The 22,055-nt window shown below is 40.9% G+C and overlaps 2 protein-coding genes across 2 annotated transcripts; both read right to left on the bottom strand.

Moving 5' to 3' along the window:
• Positions 1-587: 587 nt before the first annotated feature.
• On the bottom strand, positions 588-16,376 carry LOC134818960 (denticleless protein homolog). Its single transcript, XM_063828703.1, has 13 exons — positions 16,179-16,376; positions 15,215-15,337; positions 12,046-12,166; positions 11,807-11,929; positions 11,464-11,605; positions 11,109-11,242; positions 9,730-9,883; positions 9,331-9,497; positions 7,193-7,424; positions 2,896-3,041; positions 2,663-2,746; positions 2,218-2,408; positions 588-2,094 (listed from the first exon to the last, which is right to left on the bottom strand). The coding sequence occupies exons 1-13, from the start codon at positions 16,290-16,292 to the stop codon at positions 907-909; spliced, it is 2,919 nt and encodes a 972-aa protein (XP_063684773.1). The 5' UTR covers positions 16,293-16,376; the 3' UTR covers positions 588-906.
• A 143-nt stretch (positions 16,377-16,519) lies between these two features.
• LOC134818219 (protein zntD-like) lies at positions 16,520-22,055 on the bottom strand. The gene is made up of 7 exons (XM_063827666.1): positions 21,897-22,055; positions 19,324-19,495; positions 19,089-19,219; positions 18,855-18,955; positions 18,545-18,657; positions 18,259-18,353; positions 16,520-18,055 (listed from the first exon to the last, which is right to left on the bottom strand). The coding sequence occupies exons 1-7, from the start codon at positions 22,045-22,047 to the stop codon at positions 17,922-17,924; spliced, it is 897 nt and encodes a 298-aa protein (XP_063683736.1). The 5' UTR covers positions 22,048-22,055; the 3' UTR covers positions 16,520-17,921.

Here is a 22,055-nt window from a genome sequence, read left to right as displayed (position 1 = left end):
TGTTGTTGTAAATGAAAGGTTCAGAGTTTGAACAATGTAAATAGACAAATTTTTCAATGCACATAACTTAATTCATTATATAGCATGTTATTTATAAGTTTCTTTCAGATCTGCCTATATCAACATATTTTTCCAGCATTTAAATTAACCATAATATTTTTTGTAAAGTAAAGAAGTAATATTATCAATTATAAAATTTGCGTATAACAGCCTATTTATTTGTTATTGGTATGAAGTTTACTTCAGTGTTTGTATGATCAACTTTTGAAACTCCAATCGTTTTATTTGTTATCGTGTCAATATAACTGCTAGAAATGGCAAAAAGTCTTGTTATTCAGACCCACTAAATCACCTTGAAGGATTTTTATTTTTACATAACGGCATGTGAAATTAGCATTATTCGATGGATTTTGTATACTGATTCCGATATTCGAATATCATATCAATATACGAATTCGATTGTTTAACTTTAGGGCTCGGATTAGGGTTATGGTTAGCTTCGAGGTTATGGTTGGGGTTAGGGTTTCGGTGAGACCGTTTCTTTCGGTAACACTAACAAAACGGTAAAAACACAAATTTCAAGTCACGTGATACTGATACCGCGCTGGCGAGTGAATAATAGTAGAAGCCGAAATAATAAATCGTCAGCAGCTTGTTCAATAGATAATTTCATACGTGTGGAAATATTCATGTGTGTATTTTTTTAACGAATGTGTGGCCGAGTGACAGGCTGAGTGCCGCCCAGTATGATTAAGGACAAGTAATAATCTCCTTTTTAAAACTAAACGCTTCGTTATAAATTAATTTTAAAATAATCATGTCAACCTTTTCAAACTTAAAAACAATAACTATAAGATCCTTTAAAAAGTTAAAATAAATAATTAAAACTGAAATATCCCCAATCTGTCAAGATTTCTTAGTGAAATAAGACCGTATACAATGTAAAGTAGAACACTGACTGTGATCATGATCATAGTGTCCTGAAACTGTTCCGTTTTCTATGCCATCATTTTCACCCTGATCATGAGCTCCTTGTTCTATATCTTCCTCTCCTTCCTCAGTATCAAGTGGTCTAGCGTCCCCTATTTTGCCTCCAAGCCACCGCGTAACCGTGATGGCCTCATCACCCGCCTGTTTTTTCTCCTCACAGTCCGTTTTGCTGTCCAAGTACGGACTACAGCTTCTCATTGTGTGATCGGAGCCCACCTCCGAACCAGACCTGAACAACGACTTCCTTTTCTTAGGTACACTCTCAGCGCTGTACTCGTGGCTGAGCAGTCGTTTCCTGGGTCGGGATGGCATGTCAAGGATGGGCGAGTTTGAGAGCTCGGAAAACTCAGTCGCTGATGAGACACAGAACTTACACCGACAGTTACCGCGGTGGATTGGGGTTCCTGTTTTTGTAAACTTTCTCCTAACTCTTTGTTCGGAGTTCTCCTTATTTTCAGGAGAAGTTTGTTTTAAGACCTGAGCGTGACCCTTAGTGGGCGTGGTTGGTATGTCTGACTGAGCGTGTATTCTCTTGGGACGAGGTATTGAAGAGTTGGAGCAGCTGCGGGGGGTCAGATCTGTGGCAACAGTAGATGGAGTACACACACTGCCCCCCACTCCCACGGTACTTGCGGGTGTGTGAGATTTGGGGGCACAGTAGAGGGGAGGGAAGTTTCTACAGCAGCTCTTGCATAAGCTGGTACATTCCAGTGGAGATAAGGTCTGTGTTCCAACACTGCATCCCACCGTGGAACCGCTCTGAGTTGCCACACTTGTTCCCTTCAGATCAGGTAATAAGTCTTGATCGGTTCGGCTGCTGCAAGGAGAACTTATCTTTACCGGACTTTTTATTTGTTGTTTTGGCCCTGATGTAGACATTAGATCATCCTCAGGTTTACTTTTAGTTGGGGTTGCGATGAGTTCAGTTGAGTTTTTGTTGGTTTTTTCTTTTCTCTTCGGTTTTTTCTTAGGGCTGGGGACGTTTTGTACTTTAGGTGAGCTCGATAGCTCGTCAACATGTTTACTCTCGACCGTCTTCCAAGTCATGAGCTTGTTTGCAGATTCTAGTTCAAGAGTGCTGATTCGTCTTCCACCTCTTGAAACCTGAAGTGAAAATGCATTCACTTTCAGCAAATGTTAGATATTTTTCTAATGCTTTAAGAAATCATCATGACGAAATCAGAACTAATTAATTGTCAAGATACACTGAATCTTCAAGTTTGTTACTTTGGTCTTGTTCAGTCGAGGTGATTGTCTTAGAGGAGACTGATCGGTCTTTCTTTTCTCAGAAGATAGCAGACCGTTTGATCTGAAGTAAGCTGAGATCTTTCCTGGTGTTTTCTGTTGTGCTGTAGAGCTGGAACTAGGAATGAGGTTCCTCGGGGACTGGCGAACAGGGGACCTCACTGGGGTCTTATCTGTAATTAATTATTTATTAATTAGCTATCGAATCAATTAACATATTGATTAATTCAAAAAAATTCGTTTAGGGTTGTACGCCACAAGTGATTGACATGAAGACAAAATTACTTATATCAATGAACAATGTTCTGTCTACTCTAAATCAAATATCGCAAGTAATGTAAATAAGTTTAAATGTTGTGTATAAGTAAGATAACTAATATAACTAAGTTTAAATCTAGCGTTTAAGTGAAATTAGCCCTCTCCTCACCAATTGTCTTAGAACTGCTGCTGAGATCTTGACTTGAAGAGGGTGCTTCTTCATCCTCAACAATTGCTCGGAGACGACTCTTATCTGAACAAATTCCTTGTCAGCATCACCAATAAATCACAATAGCCGCATGAAGTGAAATACATTTTTATTGTTACGTTCTCATTCATGTCATTGTAATTTTCATTTTTAAACTGGAAGTTTTTCTTGAAAGAACTGAGTACATTCCTTACCTTGTCTGTTAGGAGTAGGAGTAAATTTGGAGTTAGGAGTAGCTCGTGAAGGGGTGAGAGTTGTATCGTTACCATGGTTATTATTATCCGGTCTTTTTGGGGTACTTTTATCTGTTCGTGGTGTTAATCTCGTTATTTTGGTCGTCCTGAAATAAATAGGTTAGTTTTATAAGCAGGTTAGTTTTATAAGCAGGTTAGTTTTATAAGCAGGTTAGTTTTATAAGCAGGTTAGTTTTATAAGCAGGTTAGTTTTATAAGCAGGTTAGTTTTATTAACTTGGAATATAACCTGAACAGATCTCAGCCAGGTACCAGACCCCACAAAATGGGAAATAGTATAAAACTCACGGACAGCCAGGAGTCACGTGACCTACTAATAGCAGGGAGACTTCTACATAGTCAGTGTAGAGTTTATCAGTGTAATTAGTTTAAGTATGTGTGGTTTACGTTTCCTTGCTTTGCTAGTCTACTTGTTTACACCAACAGGTAAATCATAAAGAACAGTTACATGTTCAATGGGCACACATGATACAACGGAAGTTTTTGCTCAACGATATTTAAATCCCCAATAATCTGATCCGGACAATGACTATATTCCCATCCATGGTTGAAGTAATAAATAACTATCCCCCCGGTTTTCTAGACTCCTCACAAAACACAATCACTTCATAAAGAGTAAAGAAGTAGAACGTTTCTGTAACAACTAAAATCTGCAGTTGAAGAGAAAGCTTGTCCTACAGACAGTCTCCGTACAGCTGCTAACTTCATCCGGAATAATGACGGAAGTATGTTGGATCTGGACAAGACCTGGATTGAAGGGAGCTATATCTTGAAGTGCAGGCAGGATATTATATCCATGGGATGGAGCAACAACATCAGAACGGTAATGGACAATTAGGTTTTGTAAGATGTATGTTAGGTATGTTTGGTATGTTTGGTATGTCTGTGTAACTGTAAGTGTGGTACTTGAAATAGTAGTTGTGTTAGTAAATGTAGTTCATCTAGGTTTCCTTACAATTACATATATATAATTGAGGGTAGCAGTATCTTGTTAACATCTACACTCTACAGGTGAAAGGAGTGGATCTGGAGACTATAGATCAGTACTCTGCCACGGCCAGAGGTCAGCAGGGAGAGGTCATCGTGGTGTGTAAGGACGGCAAGTTCACTCCTGACATCTTCAGGTATGTGACAGTGCAGTGGTATGTGACAGTGGTATGTGACACTGTCAATGAGTGGAGAATTCAAAAAGCCTAGAATATTGAGCACCACTACTCGTTATGGTTATTCATTTTTAGTTATCAATCACAAAAGCACTGAGCTCGTTTCCATCCCAGTTACGAAGTCTCCACGTGGTGCGCCCAAGGGTGTAACAAAGTCCCGGAGGACTTTAAGAAGTTCTGGACGGTAACCTACCCCAGCAGTTCAATAACCCGGCGACTGGACCAGGCTCCAGTCAACATAGAGATCAACAATCCTGTCATTGTACACTGTAGACGAGGTATATCCGGGGTTTTGGCAGTTTGATATATTTTGTAAATTGACGTCGTACTGGAACGTGTGTCATCAATAAGACCATTCCAAGAATTTTTACTGTGGCTAATTTGGAACTGACGATAAAACACAATCCATCCTAATATAAGACTAATACCATTCACCAAAACCACCACCTTTCAGGGTACGCCCAGGCGACTGCAGACGAAGGAACCTCAGAGGCGTACTGCACAAACGCTGGCTGGTCACCGGCCATGTTGTACTGGCCCAAGTGTGTGGCGGGTTGTAGTGACGTCACGAGTAGTGTGGATCACGGGTATACTCTATCTGCTCCCAGTACCACTGCTGGGAAACCACCATTCGTTACAGGTACTACTACAGCTTACTACTCTACTAGTCTTAAACCAGCAGTACTGCTAATCGTTATAGATCTCGTTACAGATCTCGTTATAGATCTCGTAATAGATCTCGTTACAGATCTCGTTATAGATCTCGTTATAGATCTCGTTACAGATCTCTCTCCTTCTAACCTGCTCCCTTGTATTACAGGAGATGTTGTGGAGTTTGTTTGTAAGGAAGGTTTTGAACTATCAGGACAAAACTCCGTGACCTGCACATCAGGCCAGTTCTGGGACCACGACCCTCCAAAGTGTAGCCCTAAACCGGGCTCTACAGCCATCAGTGGGGCTATTCCTCAGGTTAGTGATGTAGCGTTATGGAGTGTGACGTCGCGTGAGTGAGTGTGAGGTCACGTGAGGGAGTGTGACGTCGCGAGAAACATTCTCAAACTCTCGCACCAATGTCATTACATAACCCCATAAATTAGTGCTCTAGGTAATGTAAAAAATTGAAACATTATATTGACGTTTATATGAATATCAGACTATAATCTTTATTCACTTTCAGGTTGTTGCAAGTCGGACACTCCTTCTATTCTTGTTTCTATTTACTGTGTGGCACTTCTACAAAGATATCTTCAATTCACTTCTTGTTCCACTGCCCAATCAACATCAGAGGTTGACAGAGATTTTGCAAAAATTTGATTGAAGTTAATTAATATAACAGCCCCATGAAAGATAGATTGAACAAAGTATGAAATATCTGTTTTAGCATTCACGTTAAAAGTCTAACTCTGGAATCTGGATTGGGTATTAAAAACTGTATTCTGAAAATTTTCCATGAATATTTGCCCAGTTTCATTGGGGGGGGGGGGGAGATAATGTATATTTTGTTTTTTTTGTTTAGGTGGAATTAATTTTTTGGAAAAAACAAAAAACAAAAAAACAAAAAAAAGGAAAAAAAGGGAAAAAAAGGGAAAAAACCTAAAAAAACCTAAAAAAAACTAAAAAAAAAAAAAAAAACAAAAAAAACAAAAAAGGTTTGTGTCTTTTGTCCGTTTGGTACCCTATATTTTCAAAACAGACAAAAATTAGAACGGACATAACGGACAAAAACTGTTACGGAAATAACATTTAAATGCTTTCTCCTCCTCCTTCTTACCCTCCTCAGTCTTCCTACTCATCCTCCCCCTCATCCTCCTCTTTCTCAGTCCGCCTCCTCCTCCTCCTTAGTCCTCCTCCTCCTCCCCTCCTTCTCCTCCTCATCCTCCTCAGTCTTCCTACTCATCCTCCTCTTTCTCAGTCCGCCTCCTTCTCCTTCTCCAAACAAGAAATGATTAATGCATTGAACCAGGGAACCAGGGACTGCTTGGCGACATCAAAAAAGCAGGACTTTCCTTTTTTAATCACGATGTTTCCGACGCCCCACAGAGAAAACGGAGAAGAATCGAGGAGGAGGAGGAGGAGAATGACGAGGAGAAGGATGACGGGGAGGAGGATGACTTCAGTGAGGAAGAGGATATGTCTCATGACGACCCGGTGCATGAGGAAGATTCCACAACTACTGCTAATACCCCATTAGGCCAGCTGCCTTGGTCACAGGCTGATAGACTATATTTGAATGCTGGTGGAATCCGCTTCAATAATCAATCTAGAAAGGGTAGAGTTGCGACCAAATCAAGAAGGCGTCTTTTTGAAGATACTGCTTTTTCAGAATATTTGGACCCGACCGAATGCTGTAATGAGGCCCTCAATCGAGGAGATGTTACAGTCCTGAAGAAGTGCGTTAGAGGACGTGCGACAAATATCCGTGTACGAGGTACTGTCCGGTTTATGTCTAAGAATCTGACACCAGTTTCTTGTGCTTGCCGAATCCACAACAGTGAAGGTGTCACAGTGTGGATCTTCGATCTTAAAACCAAGCAATATGTACGGTGTTTGTTTTGAGGCATTAATGTGACCTTATTATAGTTGAATTGACTGTTCTGTGGATGCAGTAATTGAAATTATGTTCCGCCTTCTTATCTAAAATTTCAAAAACTGAAGAATCCTCATATTACTGAATTTGTATTTCGGAATTCGTGAAAACAACAGACCGTATTCTTTAATTGTTAATTTTACTGTCGCTTCAAGTTTCATTACTATCATCTATTTGTGTTACAGTGCTGTCAACCTTATCTAACCCTTATCTCATGTGAAATAGCCAAAAACAATTTTTTGTTTTTTTTGTTTTTTTTGTTTAGGTGGAATTGATTTTTTGAAAAAAACAAAAAACAAAAAAAACAAAAAATACTTTATCTCCCCCCCTTCATTATATTCTAGTAATTTATTGTCGTATTACATTTTGTTTGATTTTTAAAATTGCCAAACCTTAAAATGCGTTGTCTCTGATTCAAAATAAAGTCAACACGGTTCTTCAAGCACAACAACCATACTTAAATAACGAAATACCTCAATAAAACGAACCTGGTGGCAGGTCTAACAGGAGTTGTGTTGTGCTCCTTGTTATCAAGCAGATTAAGTGACGTCATCAACACAGGAGTGTGAGTAGCCAGCCTGTCGGCAGTTCCACACTTGAAACCGTCCTTACAAAGCGAGGTCTGATCGTTGAGTCTCCAGATCCTGACTGTATTGTCGTCTGAACAGGATACTATCTGACCCAGGTCACTTGAACTGCTTGCTACGCTCGTTACTTCTCCTGGGGCGAGAGGACACTGTTAGCAATTAGAATACAGGGTTAACCAGGAAGTTGTGAAGTAACTGGTGAAAAGGAAGGAGGTTACCAAGTCGGTTCGGAATAGATATAGTTTGAATAAATGTGTTACTGTTCTATTCAAACCGGCAGTAACATTATTGACTTGACTTAAGGCGGCTTCGGCGTCCGAGTATTGATGCGCTGTCTCCATAAAACTCTATCCGCCATAAGTCCGCCCATTTCTCCAGTGTCGTTGAGACCCGTGTCAGCTCGTAGGCTATCGACATAAGTCATGGCTGGTCTCCCCCTACTCCGCACCCCATGAGTTGGTTCCCAGAGTAGCAAGCGGTTTGCGACTAGTTCTGGGTGCCGGTGGATATGGCCTGCTAGTCGCATCCTGCGCTCTTGGATCTTCATGGTTGCTCTTGGTAGGTTGCCATAGACTTCTTTATTGGTTTTGCGCTGCTTCCAATCCACATTTAGTGCCATCCTTAGCATTCTGGTGTAGCAGCCATCAATGCGTTTCTTCAAATGCTCTGTCAACGTCCACGTTTCAGAACCATAAAGAAGTATTGACTCCACAGTAGCAACAAATAGACGGATCTTTAGTCCTCTTCTAAGGTCAGACTTCCACATCTTCTTTAACTTGTGGCAGGCTGCCCAAGCCTTAGCTTTTCTGACCCGCAGGTCCCTCTCAGTTGTTGCTATCCATGCTCCAAGGTAAACAAAGTCTGTCACCTTTTCCAGCTGGTTTCCACCACAACTATTGAGACTACTCGCCTCCTCTGTCATGTTCAGAGTCATGAACTTAGTTTTAGTGTCGTTCATGGCTAGCCCAACACTCAGTGCTGCTTTCTCAAGCCTGTCCAGGAGTAGTTTTGCCCCTTCAATGGTATCAGTGATAAGGGCAACATCATCTGCAAACTCGACGTCTGCGATCTTCTCGGCACCAATCCTTCTACTCCGTGCAGGCCTGAGAGTGAACCCAGAGTCCGAGTCATCATCGTCTATAGTCACTGTCATGATATAGTCAATCACGATAATGAACAAGTACGGGGCAAGAGTGTCTCCTTGCAGTACTCCAGCCAGGATATCAAAAATCTCTGTTATACCATCAGCTGTAACTACTTTAGCCTTTGTGCTTGTATATATACCCTCAATGAGCCGCACTATGGCTTCTGGTATGCCATATGCTTTCAGTATCTTCATGAGCAAGCCTCTATGCACACTATCGAACGCCTTCTTGAAATCAATGAAAACCATGGTGGCCTTTAGGTTCTTGGCTCTAGCACCCTCCATAATTCTTCGTAGAGCAAGAATGTGCGATGTTGTAGAGCGCCCAGGTCTAAAGCCATTCTGGTTGTCCCTTAAAACTTCCTCAAGACTTGGCTTCATCCTGTTCAGCAACATTTTGTTCAGAGTTTTACTGACTATCGATGTCAGAGATATTCCTCTGTAGTTGTCAGTCTTAGTGAGGTCCCCTTTCTTTGGCACAGGAACAATATTACTGAGCTTCCATTGATCGGGCATGAGACCATCACATAGTGCATCGTTGCAGAACTTCAGGATGACGTCATCAATGTCCACCCTCTTCATCACTTCAGGTGAGATACCATCATCACCATAAGCTTTACCTTCTACTATCTGCTTTTTGGCAAGACGTAGTTCCTCAATGGTGAACGGGCCATCCTCTATATTCAGTGGAGGGTGTATATTCCTGATCGGAATATTATTGTCAGGGACTGTGGGTGGCTGTCCAAGTAATCCAGAGAAGTGCTTCCTCCAGTTCTCGAGACGTTCTGTTGAGCTGCCCCCTATTAACATTATTGTTTCCTAACTAAAGTAGTTAGTGTTAGTAAACTAACTAACTTAATAACTATTTAAACTAAGTAATTGTAAGTAAACTGACCAGAATGTCCGTCCAGTTTGACGGGTGGTAGGAGCGGGTGTTTTATGTCCCACACGAACAGAGAATGAGAACTAGATCCACTAATCAGGAACTCGTTGTCACGTGTCACGCAGCTTTTAACGTAGAATGTGGAGATTGTGTGGCCTGAGAACACTGCCACGGGGTCCCTGTAATTTATTGTAATTGTAATTGTAATTGTAATTGTAATTGTAATTGTAATTGTAATTGTAATTGTAATTGTAATTTTAGTCTTCATACTGATTTAAATAAAAAAGGTTAAATTTTTAGGAATGATTGCAATTGAATAAAACTAAAATCGTTATTGGAATTTTGCAAATGGCATCATTTCAATCGAAATTATGGAATGTAAAAATATAATCACAATATCAAGACTCTAACCTGGTGTCCAGGTGAGTGTTGTACATGTAGATGTTATCGTCAGTACAACTCGAGAAGAGTCGGGACCCACAACTCGTCAGGGACAGGGCTGATATCCCGTGTTTCCGGGACGCTGATCCCACGTACGGGTACACGTGCCTCGGCTGCAGGACACCTGACAGCGGGATAGGAGTGGTGAGTTCCATCACGGGAGAGAGAAAGAACAACTCTGGTTTTAAAACAAACGTGGTTATTCTGAGGCCAGCTCACCTCTCCCCCTGAGGCCAGCTCCCCTCTCCCCCCTGAGGCTAGCTCCCCCCCCTGAAGCCAGCCCCCCCCCCCCCTGAGGCTAGCTCCCCCCCCCTGAGGCCAGCTCACCTCTCCCTCCTGAGGCCAGCTCCCCCCCCCCCTGAGGCCAGCTCACCTCTCCCCCCTGAGGCCAGCTCCCCCCCCTGAGGCCAGCTCACTCTCCCCCCTGAGGCCAGCTCCCCCCCCCCGGCCCCCCCTCCCCCCTGAGGCCAGCTCACCTCTCCCCCCTGAGGCCAGCTCCCCCCCCCCTGAAGCCAGCTCCCCCCCCCCCTGAGGCCAGCTCCCCCCCCCCCCTGAGGCCAGCTCCCCCCCCCCCCCTGAGGCCAGCTCACCTCTCCCCCTGAGGCCAGCTCCCCCCCCCCTGAGGCCAGCCCCCCCCCCCCCTGAGGCCAGCTCCCCCTCTCCCCTGAGGCCAGCTCCCCCCCCCTGAGGCCAGTCCCCCCCCCTGAGGCCAGCTCCCCCCCCCCCCTGAGGCCAGCTCCCCCCTCCCCCCCTGAGGCCAGCTCCCCCCCCCCCTGAGGCCAGCTCCCCTCTCCCCCCTGAGGCCAGCTCCCCCCCCCCCCCCCTGAGGCCAGCTCACCTCTCCCCCTGAGGCCAGCTCCCCCCCCCCCCCTGAGGCCAGCTCCCCCCCCCCCCCCTGAGGCCAGCTCCCCCCCCCCTAGGCCACCTCCCCCCCCCCCTGAGGCTAGCTCCCCCCCCCCCTGAGGCTAGCTCCCCCCCCCCTGAAGCCAGCCCCCCCCCCCCCCCCCCTAGGCCACCTCCCCCCCCCTGAGGCCAGCTCCCCCCCCCCCCCCCTGAGGCCAGCTCCCCTCTCCCCCCTGAGGCCAGCTCCCCCCCCCCCCCCTGAGGCCAGCTCACCTCTCCCCCCTGAGGCCAGCTCACCTCTCCCCCCTGAGGCCAGCTCCCCCCCCCCCCCCTGAGGCCAGCTCCCCTCTCCCCCTGAGGCCAGCTCACCTCTCCCCCCTGAGGCCAGCTCCTCTGTCCCCCCTGAGGCCAGCTCACCTCTCCCTCCCATCTACCCACATCGTTACCCCTCCTAGCCACACACCTTGTTCCCTCGACCCCAACAAATACTATACCAAATAGCCCACCTTTAGCTGTAGTGTAGTATCTGCGAATGTCCCACATTTTAATGGTACCGTCCGCAGCACCGCTCGAGTAGAGGTTGTTCTCATCTTTAAATAAAACAGTGGTCACTGACTGTTGTGCTTCTGTATTACGGGAGCTGGAAAAAGGGATGTGTATTATACATTATAAATTATACATTATACATTATATATAAGCAATACACTTACATCCTAAGGTATAATAAAGTTATTATCATTTAAAAAGGGATCAAGAATATGTTGATTTGGCCTTTGGAGTGGGGGATCGTTGCCAAATGTAACAATTGACCGACGACCCCCTCTCTTTGACTTTAGTAAGGAAGGTTTGCTTCCCACACACCTGTTAGATCGTCTGTTTTGAGCGGGACCAGTAGTAGGCAGGGTAGTGTGAACTGCGTGTAGAATGTTAACTGGTTTGTAGTGGCCAGCTTTTAGAGGCCGAGTCCTCGTGTCCCAGATCATAACGTTACCATCACGTGCTCCTGTAGTGTGACGCGCATTGTGGAGAGTGTAATTATTGTTAATCTATGATTTAAAGTTAATTTTCATCATCCTTCTTCTTCAAATGTTTAGTATAAGTGACGACAATTGGCAGTGGTAAATTACCATTATATATATAACATGTTCATTAGATTTATTGGTATTAAAAGATAAATTAAATGGCACAATGAACAGACACTAACCTGTAGCGAACACAGCAGAGTGGTTGTGCTTGAAGGAGATACTTCGCAGACTACATGTGTGTCCCTTGAACACTGATATACACTTAGAAGTGGGAACATCCCACAACTGAGCCGTCTGATCGCCTGAACAACATATATTAATCACATATTAATCACATGTTAATCACGTACTAATCACATATCAATCATAAATTAATTACATATTAATCCTATAATCCTGCTGATAATCCCAATAATACCTGATCCGGTGACCAGTTTATCCTCGGTAGGAACCCAAGCAATGTCAAACACAGCGTTAACGTGAGCTTGCCATGTCTTTATACTTCCTCCCTTTCTTCGTTCAGTGTTTATCAGGTGTACCTGACAAATTACAGTAATTAATATTACTATATATAAAGCGAGACGATAGTTTTCCGTGCCATTTTACTGACACCTCGGCATCAACTTTAACGCGACTTTCCGCAAAAACCGTAAAAGATATACAACTGATACTTTTTTGACTGGGTCAATTGCTTTAATGGCCTCCAAATCAGCATGAAAAAAAAAATTGGACAAGGAATAGTGATTTTAGAGCCCAAAATTTGAAACCCCAAGTGGTGTCAAAAACGCGAATTAAATAGGTAATAATTATTTTAGTCTCTTGAGTCTTGACACCGTTTAGGGTTATATTATACGGGTTCCTGCTAGTTAGTGTAATTACTTTCTAATTAGTTACAATAAGTGGTCAGCAGCTTAAGTTTAATAGAGGGAAAACAAGTTTAAGATCAATATACCCAACATAAAATGCCTGCCACATTTGACGAAATATTCTGTTATGTGGTGAGTGATTTGGAGAAGAAGTTTACTTTTGTGGTAGAATAATAGAAAGATAAGCAATGAATGGAGCTAAATTTGTTAAGGTGAAGATCCCTCTAGCTGTATTCTCTGGTACTTTCTAAAGCGTCAATCAGCAACTTTCAATTTAACTAAAAGCATTAAAAGCCATACTTAGCCTAATTACGTTAACTTATTATAAGTTTAGTAAAATACAATGGAGAATACTGCCCGCTTTATAAGACTTCGTTGCTCAGATATATACTTTAAACTTACCACGAGTATAGTTTAACTAAAAGTTACATTGACTTTTTATTTGGCAACTTTGCAGTAGGTTTTTGCTTGATAGATTTCATTATTTTTGTTACAACGATATTCAAAGTTTTCAGGTTATAAATTAAGATTTTATTAGCGTCCCATTATACATAAGGCATAAAGGTAAATCACACATTTGATCACGTCACGTGACTGTTTTAAAAGAGTAATTGGGTTTAGAACAAGTACCTAGTCCGATTATCTTTTATTTGTTTTGAATGTTAGTTTCATTAGTCTTTAAACCTGCTCTTCTTTGTTCATATCATCATTAGCCATTCTTTAAGTCTAGGAATTTTAATCTACCAACAATCCAACCAACAAATGTGCAGTCTTAGTGGTGTCCAAGCCAATTTAAAATAATGAGCAACATAATTAGACGAGGCATTCAAATAGCTGAGATGCCAGTATGAGTTATTATATTATGTCGACAACCTCTGTCCAGCACTAGAACTAGCTGTTCACTACATCGTTGCTTTTGTTACACAGTTGCAGCGGAAATCATAGCCTTCTGACCGGATTTATAATTTGATCTCAAAATAAAGGGATACTCGTTACTCAGTACATAATACTTACAACTTTCCTAGTAATTGGCCATAATTCTAGTGTTACCATGGCCAGTTAAATTCCCAGAACGGCCAAATCCCGGCCCCGAAGACAATCCTGCCCAAAACTTCTTTCGGTCGACTCAGCCGACTACGCAGAATTAAGTAGTGTTACCCTAGATAGGACTACAAGTCATATTCAATCTGCATAAAATCGGTCTTTTCTATTAGATAAATATAACTTAAACAATTTCAATCCAATAGGTCTACCTACTGTACCAGCCAAGATAGACAAATGTGCAGTCTGGTAGGTCTACCAAACAAGATGAAGAAGATAATCCAGTACTTGCCACAAAGCCCTCTAATACTAGCAGGACTCCTTGCTCAGTTAACTTACGACCGTTTGGTGGTGTATTACAAGTGTGGCACACCATTTGTGTGTCAAGGTGACAAATGCCACTTCATCTGGATCCCGTTCGTGGCTTTCTCCACTATTGTGACGCTCTTGGTTGTGCACAACACTGAACCTGGTCACAAAGCTGTTAGAGGAGCCCTTGCTTTCTTTGGTTCCCTCATCCTTAACACCAGTGCTCCTGACGCAACTATATTGATAGCGGTGAGATGTTTCGGTAATGTAAGAGCTCAGACCGCTTTCCCCCATGATTATATGGGGACTGTGATTCTTGTTCTGGCGGCTGTTTTCGTCACTGTGATCTTCTTTCTGAGGCCACCAGAAGATGATAGGCCAACTCCTGCCATTATATCCCACATGCCTGACGCGGAGGTTATACTTACAGGAGTCTGTCTGCTTAGAGCGTACGAGAGATACGAAATATCACCGTGGCAGGACGGTAAGAGATGCTATGGGATCCCCATAGAGCTAGTCATCCTCTCTGTCATCCTCGCTGGGATACAAGCAGTCAAATCTCCTGGTCTACAATACAAAGCATCCCGTGGGATCCTGGCGTTTTTCTTATCCTTCATTGTGAACCTTTGCTGTGGTTATCGGGGATACGAATATATCACAGAACTTCGCAGTGAGACCTGCGATCTTTTGGATGGAAAATCTGACAAATTGTACATGGCAATGTCCTCCACTATCACAAGCCTGGGAGCACTGTTTGCAGCAGTTATTTTCTCGATAAGGATGATTCTCCAGACCGGACACAAGAAGAGGTTGAGTTTAGTATTGTCAGCTTTTAAAGGGAAATCTAAATTCGGGGGTGCGCTATAAAGTAGTGCCCATTCGCCAAGAAAGTGAAAGTTAGAGACACACAATTGTCGACACACAGTTGCCTCAATTGACTTCAGGAACGAATTTCCATGTAGACTCTTTAAAAAAATCGTCAGTGACTTTATCGTAGATCTGTATCATTTGTCGAGACTCAAGTGACAAACAAAATACATCAACAACGGAGTAGCTGCAATCATCTTCAGATCAACGGGATTGTATATTGTTTATTACCTTTTTAAACTCCAATCTTACCACCTTACCCTTTTGCTCAAACGTTATTTTTTGTCTTCTCTGTAACGAGAACTTGTATTAAAATATTTACACCCTAAAGAAGAATAATGAGTGGGTTTAACCTGAAAATTTGCGACCTAGAGATAAATTATAAGCAAGTTTTACCTGAATATTTCTGACTTAGCAATGAATGATGTGTTATTTTACTTATTTCCGACTTAACGATGAATGAGGTGTTATTTTACCTGATTATTTGTAAACTAAAAATAATACCTTGCCGTCCTCATTGGCTACAGCTACAACATGCTGTGTGTTTGATTGGGAGGAGTAGGAGCAGGAAAAGGGAAGAGGAACCACCCCTCCCTCCTCTGCTGCTGTCATGTTGTGCTCATCCTCCTGAAACAGATCATTAATTAGATAATTCGGCAATTAACCGAAATTACGGTTTGGAGACGATCCAATGATTTATTGTGAATGCCAGAAAAAGATGATATTAACATTGAATCGGTCTGATCAAGTATAGTTGGTTGGGCTGTGATTGTATCGACCATGAGTACCAAGCAAGCAGATATTTGAATTGACTAGATTTCCACTGGTAAGCGATTCGGAAAATCATGGGCCGGCATAGTGCCGGGGCGGGTATGATCCGCCAACCTCCGAGTTACATGCCTGGTGCTCTACCAATTGAGCTACCGGCCCTATTCAGCTCAGGAATTTCTTGCACGCCTATCAGTAAGCAATCGTGTTGTTATCTCATATCTGCTGCTATTAGTACACTGCATTATATGCAGCTGGGATACTCACTGCCATATTTGTGAGTGTGCATACTGTGTGTAATGTTATTAATTTAAGAGATTTGGTTGGGGAGGCGGGTTATCGTTGTGAAGTACTGTACTGCTCACGAAGTACTGTACACGATGTTTTCAACCCACGAGTCAGAGAGCAAGCTCAACTGACGGCTCCCAGATGGCGTATGCACATGTAGGTGAATCGGTCTGATCAAGTATAGTTGGTTGGGCTGTGATTGTATCGACCATGAGTACCAAAATCGGTTTTTAGTGTCCTCAAACAGAAAATATATTTTGAGCCCTTTGAGGCCGGAGGAGCAAGTCAAATAGATTAAAATTCTAAAACGATCAGAGTCTGAGTCTGAGTCTAAGTCTGAGTCTAAGTCTGAGTCTAAGTCTGAGTCTAAGTCTGAGTCTGAGACATCTGTACAGGACCTATTCCCACCCACTTTGTAACAATTAAAGTTCTCGAATATTCTGTAAAGAGTGAGACGAGGCTTGACGGCCTCACTGTCCCAGGACCCATACACTTCACGTGACCTAACACTGGCTAGGTACGACATCACGTGATATCACACTGCATTTCTCATCTTCTAGGTCGCATCTTTCATCTGACTGTACGTTATCTTTTATACGGTGTACATGCTTGGAAAAGTATTAGATGTTAGTCAATCAGGTTTTATTAAATGATTAGGATGTTCGGAAGATAGAAGAGAAATTGTGAAATCAAAAATTAATTTTGTCATGTTTTTTTACTTATTTCGTAGCAAAGTAAAAAACAAACACGTTTGGAAAATTCGGGAAAATATTTACTCTTCTGATGTAAAGTAAACAAAAATGAAATATTAAATATGACATAACCAAGAAACGGAATATTAAATATCTTAATCATGCTAATGTAACCAAAATCATGTAATGTAACTAAAATCACTTTAATATCATGTTAAATATTATTGATCAGTAACTGCTATTTAAAGTTATCTATTAGTTAGCATAGAATCAAATTGAAATAACATCACAAAGTTGTATCATATAATGGAAAATAACATGAAAATGCAACCTAGTTATCGATAAGGATACAAATTCAAAAAGTGTCTAATATCAACTAAATGTTCTGCAACCGCACTTTTACAACCTTATATCTTACGCAAAATTTATTAACTCATCCAAACTCAAATCTGGAAGGCATACTGTATCCTTAAATTGTGTGACTTAGTATGATCAAATTATTTATGATTTAAACTAAATTTGTGATTCTCAGTTTATCGGCCCAGAAATATTGGATGCTATTTAAGGATATTACTGAAAATTGTCGGCCTGTTTCTGCATTATAATCCACATTTTTTTCGCTAAGAATTTTTGAAACAGTTAATAAGCATGTTTTAGATTGTGAAAACACGGTTACAGTTTTTATGAGCACTTAATTCCAAGTATCTTAAAATAAAATTAGGTAATAAACATAGCTCAAATAACTTAAATCATTCTTCAAATCAATAATGATCACAATAATCTTAATCTTAATATTTCAGAATAGCAGTTTAAATAAAACAAAACCATGCTCCGTGACCGTCGTAATAAAAGAAATTCATAATAATTCATCAATTTTCAAAATGTTCAATCATCGTTAATCATCATTAATCATCATTAAATCATGAAATAAAATAATGTTCAAATAGCTAAGGACGGTTTATTTTACTGATATATGAACGATGTAGCAAATAACAAATTTAAGTAAATGTAGATTAATCAATATTATCAATTTAAATTTCAGCCATATTAAATATTTTAATCACATGCACGGATACGACACGGGTCGCAAGTATTTTCCAATTCTTGAAAATAATCGAATAATTAGTTATACGATAATTGTTTTAAGTATAAAGCTAATAACCCTAACATATGTAAAACATATCCCCAATTAATATCATGTATAATGTATATAATATATCTTCACTCTAATGTAACCCCGGAAGTTAATCATTGTCCGTAATGTGTAGTAACTTGTCATATCTAACAGTAAATATTACCATTTAAATAATTGTAAAGCCGCTGTTCACAGCTACACGACAGGTCACACTCAACAATTATTTTATTCCTCCCAGCTTCACTATCAGTTCCACAAGGACCACCGTGGTGAATAAATCATCAAATATGTAATAATTATACCTATGATTCAATAACTAACATATTTATCAGATCCACAGAGCAAGAAGAGTCATGAGAATGAACCCCAGGACAAGAGAAAAGCATTTAGGAACCATTAGTTCTGTATCTCGTACTATCTCGTCAGGTATGATGTCGTTTATTGTGACAAATATAAACGTTCCTGCAGATAGAGAGTGAAACTAAATACTCTGTATCTCAGAGTCCCCATGACCTAGCTAGAGGGGGTAAACGTGAAACAGCTAGTGTTTGAAAAGCTTGCCATTTAAAATTCGAAATTGTAATAGAATTAAATGAAAACTTAAAAATTGAGAGGTCAGCTTTTCGCGGCTATGTCATGACTGATGAAAATAATTGAAGAGTAACCTGCAGCAATGGAGAGACAAATACCAGACCAGAGGGAGGATTTGACTTGAGAACTTACTATCATACCCAGTAATGTACCAGTGGGAGTACTGCAACTGTAACATATTCACTTTCACTTTCTCTTTCGCCGTATTTAAGAAGGACCGATCAATTAGTTTTGAGATTAAAAGATTCAGCTGTTTCAAAAGAACTATATCTGGTGCTGGTTAATTAGGGGCTTCGACAGTTTTAATAACAATCTCATGTTTAAAAAGAGTAATTAATAAAAATAATATAGTTTCCTCACCTAAAAATGAGCAGAAGTATAAACATGTTGAATTTCTTTATTTTTGCACCTCTGAAGGTAAGTGTTAGGGCCATGGCTGCCAGAGATTTGTGAGCAGATATCGGGATCATAATCTGCGGGTAATTGTTATCATAATCACGCTTATCAGACTCATTGATAGTCGATGTTTCACTGCCATCACGTGAAAAAGTTACAGAATAACGCAAATAACTTTTCAGCTAAGTTAGCTAAGACAATAAACAGAGGAATTGGCTTCCATGAGTAAATCAAATATTCATAATATTTATATCGCATCGTCATAGTCCCATACTTTAAATTCCTCAGCAGGATCGGGCTGACTCCCAAAAGCTACGCCCGCAAGGAAAGAATGTATACTGAGAACTCCCATCAGTAAAGCTGAAGATCTAAGACCTGCAATACAAAGAACCTCAAGATTGTAGATTAAAGGCTTCAAATAAAAAAAAACAAAAAAGTGAAAGTGAAATATGCTCAAATTAAATATGAAAGTGAAATATAGTGATAAACATAAGAAAAGCTTCCGGACCTGATTTCTGGAGTGAAGCGATGAAAATATCACCCTCGTCGGTATGCCTGTTTGTTTGTGAAGGCTCCGTGTTTTCATCTTCACTGTCATTATCTGGTATCAGTTGGATCTCATCTGTTTTCTTCTGCTTCCTGGTTACAGATATGATCGTAATAAAAGGATCCTAAAAATACACCGCACGAATGTCTAATATTCTAGAATATAATATCACACAAAGAGTGTAATTTAGAGGTACCTGTGCAGCTTCTCTCCAAAGTATCCGGTGACAGATACATGTAAGATGAACAGGAAGATGTAGGTAGTGCTAGTGAGGATCAGAGCCAGCAACTGGCCATGTTCTTCAGAGTGCCGTCGTAAGATTATCAGAGAGTCACTCAGCAAGTGGATCATCCCGCCGGCAAACAACACTGAAATCAGTACAGAACATTAATCAATCAGTGCAGATAATTAATCGATCAGGTAGGCTATTAAAACTAAATCACAGTCGTAAGTTGTTGAATGATGTGAGGAATTAGGGGACACGTGATAGTAAAAGTCATGTGGTGAGAAATTTACCGCGCATAAAATTGTAATTGCGCACAAAATCTATAAAACGCATTGAAGCGCGTTACATAAAAATATTGGGAAGACCCTTTCAGTGAGGGTTTTGAGCGTTACTCTGTATTACTTACTGTGTATATTATTTCTAAAGTTGTAAATATAAACGCATCAAACTATGGAGATTAATTTTCACACTGATGTTCATTTGTAATACAACCAACTCGTACATTAACACTAAGTTTCTATGCAGTGCGCAGAATGTAGTTGTAGTTACTAGTTGGTCGAGACACAGCTACACCTATCATAATACATACGTGAAGATCAACATCACGTTAGTTGTAAATGTGCCAAACAGTTGAGCGTGTGATAAATAAGTTTAAAAACTCGCTGGGCTAGTTTGTATCAGGTAATAATGCCAGTTATAACATGCAGATTGGTAGTGCGTCCTACAACCAATCTCAAAAACATTAAGGCTTTGGTTTTCTCATCGATGTATCAATGTTACGTCTTGCTAGCTGTAGCCAACCCAATTGTTGGATATATAATACATATAAACGTAAAACGTATAAATATGTTAAATTTATCGCATTAAGGGGGGGGGGGGGGGGTTCACCCTGATTTTTTTGTGAAACTTGGTTTCGAGATAGCAGTTGACCAACAAACAAGGACCGGTGACCGAACTTCTGAGGGGGTCCCGGACCCCAACCGCCAAACGGTGCCCGCGGGGCAGCTACGCCCATATTTGGTCCAAATTAGGCCCAATTTAGCCAAATACCCTCAACATGCCTAAAACCCAGATTTTAAGTGCTTTACTTGTAGCTAGTGGTCCCCTGAACTCGTATATGAATTTTCATCAAGATTGGACAAAAAATGACTGAGTTATGAGCCAAAAACCATATGCCCATATTTGGGTATACGCACCAAATTTGGTCGATTTTGGCCCATAAATTGGTCAAATATCAATATTTTTGAATGAAACCAACTTTATATGGAAGGTAAGCCTATACTACACATTATCTATGATTATCAGCTCAGTATCTACCTAACTGTGGATTCTGTGTTCAATTAATCGCAAAAAATGAACATAATCGCCCATATCTCAGTTCGCGATATTTGCGAAACTGATTTTGTTCAAAACAATAGAACTCAATAGGGTTTCCATATTTTTACATGAAATTTTCAGAATCAACGTAGAATCGCATTTCGACCTTAAGTTTTAATATGGAATTTTGAGTTAGGCCTTTAAAAAAATTTGGGGCATTTTTCAGAATTTGGCCGCCAAATTTGGACCAAATATGGGCGTGGCTGCCCCGCGGGCACCGTTTGGCGGTTGGGGTCCGGGACCCCCTCAAAAGTTCGGTCACCGGTCCTAGTTTGTTGGTCTGCTATCTCGAAACCAAGTTTCACAAAAAAATCAGGGTGAACCCCCCCTTAAGGACCTAATGTTGATATTAACACCTAATTGTAATAAGCATGATAAGTGTGATAAACGTTTGCTATAGAGTATCTATTGATAGACACTCTGATGCTGTACAATTATCAATAATTGTGTTTCAGAGAACAATTTTGATCATCCATGGGCTTTAAAATGGGAGGTGGCACCTGACACAGAGTTGCCCGTTTCATTGGTCGCTTCTTAAAGCTGATTGGTTAATCGCTGTCACATGCATTTAAAACTTCCCGCCATTTTTCAAGTACATTAACCACCACCGATCAATTACCACCACAAGATTGTTCATCAGAAACTAACGAGTTAATTACTGGGTGACTGATTACTAACGAGACTGATTGCTAATTAAGTTGTTAACCTACTGTCCATCACAGTATTATTATTAACTTACTTCATTACACTCTAGCTCACGATGTAAAATTACAACAACATAATTACAGGCTCGTTTTAAACAGTGGTAGATACCGAGTAGTGTGCTATGATGATTAGGCTATTACTGCGTGTAATCTTGAAATACTAACGTCATATCATGTACACTGCCACGAAGAATTACTTGCCTGGAAATACTGTGTGTAATTTGTGTGATCTTAAATTACAGTACTGAGGTCTGAAACCATTTCAATATAAATGTTAGAATTGGCAGGGAAAGATTTCTATAAAAATATTAATTGTTGCTGTTCCAAATTATGTTCATTAAGTGCTAGATGAAGGGCCTGAGTCAAAGTTAGCTGAATGAATGAGGCCAGGGATACTTTAATGACGACGAATGACGATTGGAATTTCTTGTGCCATATACAAATGTAAAATAATAAACTTACCTCCTCCGGCGAATAGATTCAGACAAGAGGTTGCTTTTGGACTGCATTTTTCAACTGTGATAGCAACGCAGATTCCAAGCCAGGCAAAGGAAAATGTTATCAGCATCCCTGCAAAATGATACCCCTGCTCTTCCCATTCTGGTAAGGTCATTATACCGC

The sequence above is a fragment of the Bolinopsis microptera genome, chromosome 7 (genome assembly GCF_026151205.1).
Source record: "Bolinopsis microptera isolate Bmic1 chromosome 7, MBARI_Bmic_1.0, whole genome shotgun sequence".
Taxonomy (NCBI): domain Eukaryota; kingdom Metazoa; phylum Ctenophora; class Tentaculata; order Lobata; family Bolinopsidae; genus Bolinopsis; species Bolinopsis microptera.
This window is presented reverse-complemented; position numbering and strand designations above follow the sequence as displayed.

What these genes read in the sequence shown, in the direction of transcription:
- LOC134818219 (XM_063827666.1), bottom strand. Translation starts at nt 22,047, where the DNA reads ATGACCTTACCAGAATGGGAAGAGCAGGGGTATCATTTTGCAGGGATG. An exon ending in CGCTTCACTCCAGAAATCAG is followed by an intron (nt 18,956 to 19,088) that starts GTCCGGAAGCTT and finishes TTTGTATTGCAG; the next exon opens with GTCTTAGATCTTCAGCTTTA. An exon ending in ATACTTCTGCTCATTTTTAG is followed by an intron (nt 18,354 to 18,544) that starts GTGAGGAAACTA and finishes AATATGTTACAG; the next exon opens with TTGCAGTACTCCCACTGGTA.
- LOC134818960 (XM_063828703.1), bottom strand. Translation starts at nt 16,292, where the DNA reads ATGTCGTACCTAGCCAGTGTTAGGTCACGTGAAGTGTATGGGTCCTGG. An exon ending in AGAACTTTAATTGTTACAAA is followed by an intron (nt 15,338 to 16,178) that starts GTGGGTGGGAAT and finishes GATCTGTTTCAG; the next exon opens with GAGGATGAGCACAACATGAC. An exon ending in AACACTCACCTGGACACCAG is followed by an intron (nt 9,498 to 9,729) that starts GTTAGAGTCTTG and finishes AATAAATTACAG; the next exon opens with GGACCCCGTGGCAGTGTTCT.